Genomic DNA, 12,253 nt, shown 5'->3' with positions numbered 1-12,253 from the left:
CTTCATGCGCCAGCTTCCACTCGGCCACATGCAAACGTACTGTGGCCAATATTTCATGTGGCGGGGCGATCCTCTTCCCATCTCTTGCATCATTTCTTGCTAACCACAGTCCATACGCTGCCTGGATCATGGTCTCCCTCTCCTCATCGGCCGCACCAGCGAACCAGCCAAGCAACCAGGAAGCTAATGCGTTCTGGGAGTCAATCTGACTCGGCGGGATCGCCACCGAAACTCCCAACTCCGACCGCAACAACTCCCAGAACTGAACTGAATGTTGGCAGGCCCAGAAACGATGCACCATCGTCTCCTCCCGACCACACGCAACACAACAAACTCCCGGTTTTATCCGACGTCGGAAGAGCTCAGACCCAACCGCAAGGCCATTTCGAATCATACGCCACGTGTATCTTGGACTTTGCTGGTGCACTAGTTCCCCATAGGGCCAAGTACCCCTTATGCTTATTAACCGAGCTCGAGGACTCCGGCCATCCGGTCCTTGCCCTGTTCAGCGACATCCTGAGATGATAGGCAGATTTGACACTGAACATACCATTTTTTGTCAGGTTCCAGGCCAGAAAATCTTCAGTAGCAGGCCCACCTACAGCGATCTGCTTTATATCAGTGGCATCGTCAGGAGAAAACATAGCATCAACCCTGGCCGTGTCCCAGTTAGTTCCATCGGCTGTTAGGAGGTCTGCCACCTTTATGACGCCCGGAATAAAAACCTGTCCTAGTGGCTTCATGTTTCCACTTCGTGGGATCCAAGCATCATGGTGTATGTTGATTCTGGTCCCATCTCCTATCCTCCATACAAGTCCTTCTCTAAGCAAATCCCGTCCATGCAATATACTGCGGAAAGTGTATGAACCTGATGACGGGCAAGCAGCCGTCATGATCGAATTATCGGAGAAGTAGCATGCCTTGAGCACCCTCGCACACAATGAAGATGGGACTTGCAAGATGTGCCAAGCCTGCTTAGCCAACAAGGCTTGGTTGAATGCCTCTGGATCGCAAAAGCCCATTCCTCCTCCTCGTTTACTAGCACACATTTTCTTTCATGCAATCCAATGAACCTTCCTTTCACCATTCATTGCGCCCCACCAGAATTTCGAGGAGATCGAAGTCAGGTTCCGGTACATCTTCTTTGAGAGGCGAAAACAACTCATGGTGTGGGTTGGTGTCGATTGGAGTCCAGATTTTATAAGGACTTCTCTCGCTGCTATAGACGGCCCTTGCCCTTTCCATCCACTAACTTTTCCTTTGGAACTCTCCGTAACATGCTTGAAAGTACCATCTTTGGACCTCCGAACCTGTGTTGGCAGCCCTAGGTAATGCTCACTTAGAGCTTCAGACTGAATACCAATGATTTGCTTGATTTGCTCCTTTGACTCATCCAGACTTCCTTTTCCAAAGAAAATCGAGGACTTTTGCAAGTTAACTTTCTGCCCTAAAGCCCTTTCATACTTAATCAGAATCTCTTTCAAAGTCTCCATGCTCTCCGTAATGCCCTCTAGGAAGACAATACTATCGTCCGCAAACAACATGTGGGTAACAATGGGGCCGGTGCTCCCAAACGAAACACCCTTAATTTTTTTGTCCTCCTGGGCCTTCTTGAGAAGTGCAGAGAAGCCCTCCATACAAAATAAGAACAAGTAGGGCGACAACGGATCGCCTTGCCGGAGACCACGGGAAGGAGAGAAACTCCTAGAACATCCTCCATTAAGCTTAACAGAAAATTTCGCCAATGTGACGCATCTCATCACCATAGAAACCCACGTGGGAGCCAAACCAAATTGCGTCATCGTCTGCTCCAAAAAATTGCACTCTACCCTGTCGTATGCTTTTGTCATGTCCAGCTTTACCGCACACAAGCTCTTTTTCCTCTTCCTTGTCCGTATGGCATGAACACACTCATACGCAACAAGCACATTATCTCTTGTTATTACTAGTTGAGATGGGAAACTCGCATCTCTCTTTTATAAGTAATAATATATTGTTGAGATGGACACAAGTAATAATATATTCTGATGAAAAAAGAAAGCATTTGGGGAAGTGAACTGCACGTTTCTCTTTTTTGTTTTCGGTTCCAATCCACATTTCGTTTCTGTGTCACTTGCTTGTTTTCTTCATTCACGGATAGCCACCGGTTTGTAACTGGTATCATCTAACATGGAACAAGCTAGGAATGGGTGGGTAGCTCTAGCACATAGATATTGTCCGATTGTTCAGATACAGTTAGGGTGGCCATGGAGTACATTAAAAGGTCAACACATAAGTGGCTCAAAGTTTGGTTAATTTCAGCAACAACCGAGATATAGGTACCCTCCTTGTCACAGCAAAGAAACTAAGAATCAAATCTTACGAAACCAATTAAACTTTACAAGTTTCTTAGCCCTACTAGGCTTGTCATGACCTCCGATCCTCTTCATAACCCCCACAGTTTCAAGGCTTATAACATGTCCTCTACAGGATTCTTCTCGAAAGGGGCCTCCTCTCCAGGTCCAGGGGGTGGTGCGTGTGGGCCTCTTAGCAGCTTCCAGTCTGAGGACTCCCCCAGGCCGGCAAGCAGTAAGCCACCAGGAATTAAAACCCAAGCCTTGTTTGAAAGGTGATCTTGGAGGTTCTCCAACTTCCGGAACCATGGCTGATTTTCTACCTTTTCCCATTCCTTATCGTATCTGGACTGCATATGTCTGTATTCCATCTGCCATGCACAGATTACAGCAAATAAAAACAAGTAACAGAAAGATTTGGCACACTGCAGATCTACTAGAAGTATTCAAGCTGGGAAGGGTGGGAAAGAAACAAATAAGTACCTCCTTTGCACGCTGAACCTCATTCTTCTTTACCACACTCATGAAATACCTACAGAAAAAAAAACATGTGAAATAATGAAAAATAATAAAACAACGGAAAACATCCCAAAATAATCCAGCTTGGAGATTACAGCCTCACCAGAAATCATTCAACGATTCTTCTTCACTTCTCACGAAAATTATCATGCTAAGTTCCTTTGAGCCTGGTTCTTGCATAGCTGTCATCCTCGCGCCCCTCAGGTAAAAGCAAAACTGTAGAACAAAATAAAGGACATATTAAAGGAATCCAACACAGTTCAGCAGGTTTTGTCAAAGATTCAACGGGGTCTACGATCCCCAAATCAAGCATGTTAGATGAGCAGCAAGCGCAAACAATAGCCACTATGCTAGCATAATTAACAACATGGCAACTACGCAATGAATCCATGCCACTATATAAGAAGCTTTGAACACAAAAATAACATGACCAACCAGCATCAAAACCATAACATACAGTTCAGCACTGGCATCGGGGTCTGTGTTTGCATATACCTTGTCAGCTGGTTGATGAGCATCAAAATCAGTTCAACAACTTAGTGATTTACATGATGTGGCACTCTTGTAGATGAGCAGCAAGAACAAAAGATGGGCCCTAGGCTAGCATAACAACAGGGCAAGCATATCAATCCGTCCATGCGACCATGCCCCTATATAACATGCTTTGAACACGAATAGTATAACATAACCAGCCAGTATCAAAACCACAATTAAAACAGAAGGCGCTTTCATCGCCGCCTTAGCCTGGTTTGTCAACAATCAAAGCAAAGACCAGTATTTAACTGCTACAGTACAGCTACCAGGATGTTCAGCACGTTTCTCACAAAATCCAACGAAGATAAGATGAAAGAGGTTCGGCAGGGTCTATGATCCTTGGATCAAGCATGTTTTTTTTTTTTTTTTTTTTTTTTGCGCAACTCGGATCAAGCATGTTAGTAGTGGTTTACATATTGTAGCACTCTGCTGGATGAGCAGGAAGCACAAAACCTGGGAGCTGGGCTAGCATAGCAACAGGCAACCGTATCAAGTTTTGAAAATACATGCAGTCAAGCCAAAGACAGCTAGCCAGCACCAAAACCACATCATACAGTTGAGCATGGGCATCATGTTAGTTACCTTGTCGGCTGGTTGAGAGGCGGCGCGACCGGAGGAGGAGGACATTGTGCGGCGCGGGATGAGTTGTGGTAGAAGGGTGCTCTCGATCACCGCCTTGGTCTGTTTCGTCAAGAATAATAAGAACAAAAGATGATTACTTGAATGCTACATGTAACAAGATGTTCAAGATATTACTGCTGCATCTAAGATAAGCAGGCAGCATCAAAACCACAAATAAAACAAAACGAAGATCAGTGGTATTTAACTAGTACTACTACTACTACAGTACATGCAACAAGATGTTGAGCAGGGTTTGTACGATCCTCAAATCCAAAGGAGACAAGCTGAAAGACGTTAGGCGCACGATCCTCAAGTCATGCATGTTGGTGGTGGTTTAAACGATGCAACACTCTATTAGATGGACAACAAGCAGGGCACTACGCTAGCATAACAACGGCTGAACCATATCAATCGGTCCCCCTATAGCACAAGCTTTGAACAAGAAGCTAACATGACCAGCCAGCATCAAAATCACATAATAAAAACACTTGAGCTGTGTGTGCATAACTTGCACAGAGGCTTTGAGGCGGCGCGGCCGAAAGAGGTGGACACTGTGTGACGCGGGATGAATGACGGGCGAATGGCGCTCTCCATCGCCGCCTTAGCCTGTTTCGTCAACAATATTGAGAAGAAAGATCACTACTGCACTGGTGCATGTTTAACAAGATGCTCAAGATAGTCCAGACAGACAATTCAAGTGTCTGACTTGCCTTGGTCAGAGAAGAGGGGGCAGAGCGAGGAGCAGATGAGGCGCTCCAAACATTGGCCTGCAGCACAAGAGGACTCAGAACCGAGCTTCCATTGGGCAAAAGGGTGAGCTGATTGACCAATGCAAGCAAACACCACCATCCGTTGAGCAATCAAACAGAAATCAGTCTGTCCATTTCACAGTCACAGCAGGGGATGGGGATTTTGGACCCCTACCTGGGAGTGCAGAGGGAGGCGGTGGAGCCCCATCTCAGCCGCCGGCAGCTCGCCGGCCAACCGCCTCGCCGCGGATCGGAGCACAGCAGCCATCAGCTTCACCTGCAAAAGAGGGAGGGGAGATTCGGACAAGTGTCAGAGTGAGTTGGCCTGCATCTGCACCAACCAGACGCATAGGGGGGACTCATCTTGCTGCTCTCACCTGTGGATCTAGCTAGGACAGGGGATTCCGTCCGACCAGAGCTAGGGTTCGTCGCCCTTCTTCTTGCTTCCTTTCCCTGCGCTGCGCTGCGCCGCCACCACCAACGCTCACCACACTGAAGCGGACGAGCTATTCATTCTTTTTATCGCCCACCGGCCCATCATCCACTTTAAGCCCACCTCTTCATGCTTCTTCTTCTCTTCTCGACAAACGATGTGCTCCCCTAAATTTTTTTTTATTCATCTTTGAGTTTGACCATTGAGTTTGAGACTACTCATAGTGAAAGTAACATACGTTTGTTTTTTCTTCTTTTCGGATGGCAACTTCTATTTGTAAAAAATGTCAGGGCCTGAATGCTTCGTGCCACACGTGTGGCACTTATTATTTGAGAAGTTTAACCATGCTTAATACTCCCTCTATTTCTAAATATAAGTCTTTCTAGAGATTTTAACATGGACTACATTCAGATGTATACAGACATATTTTTAAAACTTATTTTTTCTCCGTATGTAGTCTATATAGGAATGGAATCTCTAAAAGAACTTATATTTATGAACGGAGGGAGTACAAATTAATACGCTGACCGGTCAGTGCCAGCCTCCACGTGTCGTTCCCCTCCTTAGAAGGTGTCGCTATGGTGTGTCCGCTCCCCGCTCTCTATTACTTGGTTGCTTGGTTGGTTGTCTCCGGGCAAAACCTTAGGTCCACTTACGGATAGCCAATGCCAGCGTCCTTCCTCTTTTGGGAGCATTGTTTGTGGAGACACGGCTTGGAGGTTCTATGTAGCATTCCTTTGGTGCTCCCCGATGTTCTGGATTGTTCATCAGCAGCGCTATGTACACCGTCATAGGTGAGTCCAAGACGATGACTTTCTCGGGGCTGTCTGGGTCACGACATCCACCTGCCAACTCCTTTTAGGCCCTCGAGGATGGTTGTTGCGTCGACAAGGATAGTCGTTTGGAGTTGTTGCTCTTTGGAGGTGACCGTCGTTTGTCGATCGTTCCTTTTTTGGGAGCATTGTTTGTCGAGACACGGGTTTAGCATTCCTTTGGTGCTCCCTGTTCTGGATTGTTCATCAGGAGCACTATGTACACAGTCGCAGGTGAGCCCAGGACAATGACTTTCTTGGGTCTGTCTGAGTCACGACATCCACCTGCCAACTCTTTTTAGGCACTCGAGGATGGTTGGTGCCTCGACAAGGATAGTCGTTCCGAGTTGTTGCTCTTTGGAGGTGATCACCGTTTGTCGACAAGCGGCTTTGTTGGTAGGTGTAGGACATGACCTGGTGCCTTGGAGTTGTATTGTGTGTGTTTCGAGTTGGAGTGGTGTTTGCTTCTCATCGGGGCAGGGTGGGAACTTGCCTAAATTTCTTTTATTTTACCCCCTGTCTTCCATAAATCCAAGGCACATGATTTGTGTGCTCTCGGAGAAAAAAAAAGTTCGCTTACAAGATTCGATGAGCTTTGGCACAAATAGAGGTACTATTGTTGGATTTTTTTTCTGGCTTGGCTAGCAAGGATTGAAGATTGTAGGAGGGGTGTTAGGCAACGTGAGAAGGGAGCAGACAGGAGCAAACTAGACAAATTTTGTTAGCACGGTCAAGATGCACTATGTCTTCTACAATCAAGACGCCTTTTAAAACATACACATCTAAGGAGGAACTTGTGTTTTCTATGGCCGCGACTTGATTCACGTTCGGTGATGCAAAGCTAGATACTTTTATGATAGATGGCTGGCTGGTTGTAGTGCATCAATTTTCTCCTTTTCTCAGGTACAAGGAGCGAAATTGTTTTCTGTGGTAGAGGCTATCCCTTTTTGGAGCCCTCGCAGAATTTTTCGTTCTTTGGTTCATCAATATTCTGCCTCCTCTTTGGTTCATCAATATTCTAGTTATGCATTAAGATTGAATTCAAAGATTGAATCAACTATGATCAAGATAGAGTTCACTGGAGGATCTCAGAGGTTGTCATGCTTGGGCTAAAGAGTTGAGCCATGATGGATCAAATCTTGAAAGGATGATTAAAGAGAAGAATATTAAATATAACTTGAAGATGCGATCATGATGGGTCCATATGTTGGGTCATGGTTGATCAAGTCTTTAAGTAAGTAATTCAAGTGAAAAATACATTGTACCTCTCATATACATATATCATATGTCAAAATCACAAGACACATGTGATAGACTGGGAATGATGGCATGGATGTGCAAAACACTTAATTGGCCCCGGCATAGAAACAAGAGGGTGCGGCGCAAAACGGAATCAGAAATATCCCCTTTAGACTATCCCAAACTTTTCGTATGACCCCCATGGCCATGACACCATATTCTACACAAGATATCTACTCTCGTAATTTTTTTTTGAACACAGTACAGACGCAAACGCTCGTATACACGCGCATACACTCACCCCTATGAACGCACGCACACACATCCTACCCCTATGAGCATCAGGATTTGAACCCTGGTGAGCTGGGGATACCACAGTCCCTCTAACCATCCAACCACGAGTTGGTTCGCTCTATTCTCGTAACTACTAGATGGCACACCATGACTTTTAGCATCGCATCGTGCTGTGGAGTTTAGACTTGTTCTGTCAACGACAAACCAACTAACAAGCACCCGCAAGAAAAAAGCCCAACTAACAAGGGGTCACAACCAATTCAAGTTCATATAATAAAAGAATAAAGAAATGCTAGCTCATCTGTATTCGTAACCATTTTGATCACTACGGCCAAAACAAATCCAGTATCAGCATGCAAGTTACTCTCTTGTCCGAACTTATCCGATGCGAGTTACTTGCATGCATCATAGATGACTGGCTGGTTGTAGTGCTCGAGAAATTGAGCATCACTTTTCTCCTTTTCTCCGGTACGGCGAGCGAAATTGTGTTCTACGGCAGAGGCTATCCTTTTTTGGAGCTCTCGCGGATTTTTTTTTTAATCTTTGGTTCATCAATATTCTTCCTTATCTAAAGAAAAAATTACTTCATTTTGAGTCTCGTAGCTGATGCCTGATGGAGAGTAATCGTTATGGTTGACCTATAAAGTTTTTATCCTTGAAGCAAAGGTACGAAACAAGCTAGGTACGCAAGGTCGTTGTGGCAGAATCCCTATGCCTAAGAGCATCTCTAGCAGATCCCGCAAAAGCGGTCAAATCCGCAAAAATTCGCGTTTGCAGTTTCGTGGTGTCAAAAAACGTCCCGAATAGAACCCGCAAAAGCGGTCAAACCCGTAAAATTTTTGCAGGCCCCTGGGAATTCATCCCCACGACCCTTAATTTTGCAGATTTGGAGGCAAAATATAAGGGGAACTGCAAACCAGTCAACGCTACGCGACAAGGAAATTCCGCCGTACGCACACGTGCTCCGGTGACCTTCCGCCACGGAACTCGCCGGAAACTCGCCGTTTACCGCTGCTGCCACGGAACTCGCCGGAATCTCGCCGGAAACTCGCCGTTTACCGCTACCCGGCCACGAACGAGCTAGCTAGCAAGCTACTGATCCATCCGGCCACGAACGAGCAAGCTAGCTAGCTAGCTAGCAAGGTCCTCGATCCATCCGGCCACGAACGTTGAGGGAGTAGCTCGCAAGCTCATCGATCCAGCCGGCCATGGAATAGCTAGCTAGCTCCTGGATCCATCCGGCAACGGAGGAGCTGCCTCTTGGATCGATTCAGCGACTACCATGGACGATGGGAGCTGACTATGAACACAGGCGAGAGGAAGAAGAAGACACGGGAAAGAATTTTTTACGGGTTTGTTATGCGGGGTCTGCATCTGCGGCCGTCCGTGTCGGCCCGCAAAGCCGTTTTTCCACGAACTACAAACGTGTTTTGCGGGTCGGCGGGATGCGGGGTCTGCTAGATATGCTCTAAGGCCTTGAAAACAAAATCTATTTGTTTGCCTGCCGCTACTACAGGAACGGCTAGCAGTAGCGGCCGCAAAAATGCCAGCAGTGGCGGGTCAGGCTGCCAGGAACGCCTGCCACTATTATAATCGCATCAGTGGCGGACGGCGCCCGCCACTGATAGAGTCTCTACAGTGGTGGGCAACATGCATGTGCCCGCCATTGTTTATTCTTGTTGCAGTGGCGGGTGTATTAAAGCGCCCGTCATTGAAAGCTTAGGCATGCAAATTAAAAAATATATAACCACGACAACAATTATGCTGTCATGGCCGCGTTTTGCATAAAACCAATTTAAGAAATTCAATACTATAAACAAATAAAGCACGCATTGTAAGCTTAGGCATGCAAGTTACTGGGTAATTAGTACTCTTCATAACAACCACTACCACTTCAAATTTGTTCCACTTACCAAACCAACATTAAAATATCTGATAACCCACAAGTTTAGGGGATCGCAACCATTTTTAAGGGTAGAGTATTCAATCCAAATTTATTGATTCGACACAAGGGGAGTCAAAGAATGTTCGCAAGTATTAGCAGTTGAGTTGTCAATTCAACTACACCTGGAGAACTAAATATCTGCAGCAGAGTGATCAATAGCACAGTAGTATGATGGTTTGATAGCAATGGTAACAGTAGCAATAGTAACGGTAACAGTAATAGTAGCAGTTTTATAGCGTTGCAACAACAATAATAACTTAGTAAAAACCAATATGAGAGAATCGTAAGCATTGGATCAGTGATGGATAATTATATTGAATGACATTCACCATGTAATAGTCACAACCTAGAGCGATACATAATACCTCCAATTCATCAATGTAATGTAGGCATGTATTTCTTATATAGTCATACGTGCCTATAATAAGAACTTGCATGACATCGTCTGTCCTATCCTCTCGTGGCAGCGGGGTCCTTAAGAAACTAAGGGATATTAAGGCCTCGTTTTAATAGAGAACCGGAACAAAGTATTAACACATGGTGAATACATGAACTCCTCGAATTACAGTCATCCCCAGAGAGTATCCCACACAATTGTCACTATGGGGTCTACGGTTCAGAACAATAATTAACAAGTGTGTATGACTAGCAGGTATGATCAAGAACCCAAATATATTCATGAAAACATAAGGGGTTCGGATCTAAAATCATAGCACCCGGGCCCTAGTGACAAGCATTAAGCATGACAAAGTCATAGCAACATCAATCTCACAACATAGTCGATACTAGGGATCAAGTCCTAATAATTTGACTACATGATAAATCTCATCCAATCCCATCACCGTCCAGCAAGCTTACGAAGGAATTACTCACTCCCGGTAGTGAACATCATGAAATTGGCAATGAAGAAGGGTTGGTGATGATGATGGTGACGAACCCCCCTCTCCGGAGCCCCAAAAGGACTCCAGACCTGCCCTCTCGATGAAGAACGAGAGGTGGTGACGGCTCTGTATCGTAAAACGCGATGAAACTTCTTTTCTTATTTTTTTCTCGCGGAAACTAAATTTATAGGCTTGGAATTAGGGTCAGCGAAGCCTCGTGAGCCCCACAAGGTACCAGGGCGCGTCCTAGGGTCCCTATTAAAAGCCTTATTTTGTTGATAAGTATTGAGTGAATTTAGCATGGATTGCAACAAGGAAATACACTCAATTAAAGAACAACTATCATAATTAAAATTCTTGAAATCCAAAGTAGTGGGCACATCACTATTGAAAGTTTTGACCTCTCCAAACCCAATTTTTTCAATTTTTTCATTAAGATCGTCACCCTCCAAACAATAGGGACGCCTTCTAGCTAAAGTTGACTCATCTTCGGTCCTCTTTTCATCAAGCTTTATATTTCTAAACAAAGGTTTAATGGATGAAACACCAATCATTTTAATATCTTCATAATGATTACAACAAAAACCGGGCTGAATCGCTCTATCTAAGAGTTCTTGCTTAGCCCTCAACCTAGCGGTTCTTTCTTTATTTTCATCAGTGGAAACATAGAGAGCTTTAATTGACTCATTAATATCAAGCTTGGGTGGATAAATTTTAGTTTTGAGATTTTCCACATCATGCACAATTCTATCCATGTTCCTAGCCATATCATCAACTTTACTCAAATTTTCCTCTATCATAGTATTCAAAACCTTTTGAGAATTGATAAATTCTTTAATATTACTTTCAAGATCAGAGGGCATCCTATTATTATTATTATTATTATTATAAAAATTACCGTAGGAATTGCTATAATTATTAGAGGAATTTCTTGGAAACAGCCTAGGATTAAAATTACCTCTATAAGCATTACTATTGAAATTGTTTCGCGAGACAAAATTCACATCTACGGGATCATTATTTTGCTCAATAAAAGTAGACAATGACACATCATTAGGATCAATATTAGCACTCTTACTAGCAACCATTTTCATAAGCGCATCTACTTTATCACTCAAAGTACTAATTTCTTCAACATAATTCACTTTTTAACTAGTAGGAGTTCTTTCAGTGTGCCATTGTGAATAATTTGCCATAATATTATCAAGCAATTTTGTAGCTTCTCCTACTGTGATTTCCATAAAGGTACCCCCGCGGAGGAATCTAAAATATTTCTAGAAACGAAATTCAATCCCGCGTAAAAAATTTGTATGATCATCCATAAACTTAAACCATGAGTAGAGCAATTACTTATCATTAATTTCATCCTCTCCCAAGATTGGGCAACATTTTCGTACTCAAGTTCATTAAAATTCATGATTTGATTTCTAAGAGAAATAATTTTCACGGAGGAAAATACTTGGCAATAAAAGCATCTTTACACATATCCCAAGAATCGATACTATTTTGAGGCAAGGATGAAAACCAAGTTTTAGCATGATCTCGTGGTGAGAACAGAAATAATTTCAATTTGACAATATCATTATGCACATCTTTTTTCTTTTTCATGTCACATAATTCAACGAAAGTGTTAAGATGGGATGCAACATCTTCATTAGGACTACCAAAAAGTTGTTTTTTTATAACAAGATTTAGCAAAGCGGCATTAATAACATATATGAGGCACATCACTAATCTCTACTCCGAATGGAGCAGTTGGTAGGATTACGTCCAGGTTTTATCAGTCCCATCACTTTCGTTCGGTTTATTTTCAACCGTTTTTTTGTCCCCTCCCCACGATGCACCCGTTTTTTCTGACGCGAAAGGGAAATCCAATCCCCTCGCAGCCCCCAA

General features: G+C 44.0%; 1 protein-coding gene across 4 annotated transcripts; it reads right to left on the bottom strand.

Annotated features, from left to right (window-relative positions):
- Positions 1–2,340: 2,340 nt before the first annotated feature.
- On the bottom strand, positions 2,341–5,388 carry LOC123182637 (uncharacterized). 4 transcript variants are annotated; one of them, XM_044595269.1, is made up of 8 exons: positions 5,134–5,388; positions 4,932–5,033; positions 4,718–4,825; positions 4,515–4,613; positions 3,969–4,067; positions 2,956–3,068; positions 2,817–2,865; positions 2,341–2,704 (listed from the first exon to the last, which is right to left on the bottom strand). In XM_044595269.1, exons 2-8 carry the CDS (start codon positions 5,022–5,024, stop codon positions 2,450–2,452), a joined length of 816 nt encoding a protein of 271 aa, XP_044451204.1. In that variant the 5' UTR covers positions 5,025–5,033; positions 5,134–5,388; the 3' UTR covers positions 2,341–2,449. The 4 variants fall into 4 exon arrangements, with proteins under 4 accessions (XP_044451204.1, XP_044451205.1, XP_044451207.1 ...); XM_044595270.1 differs by having other exon boundaries at positions 4,718–4,774; XM_044595272.1 differs by lacking the exon at positions 4,515–4,613.
- Positions 5,389–12,253: the final 6,865 nt, after the last annotated feature.

The sequence above is a fragment of the Triticum aestivum genome, chromosome 1D, assembly GCF_018294505.1.
Source record: "Triticum aestivum cultivar Chinese Spring chromosome 1D, IWGSC CS RefSeq v2.1, whole genome shotgun sequence".
NCBI classification, from domain to species: domain Eukaryota; kingdom Viridiplantae; phylum Streptophyta; class Magnoliopsida; order Poales; family Poaceae; genus Triticum; species Triticum aestivum.
This window is presented reverse-complemented; position numbering and strand designations above follow the sequence as displayed.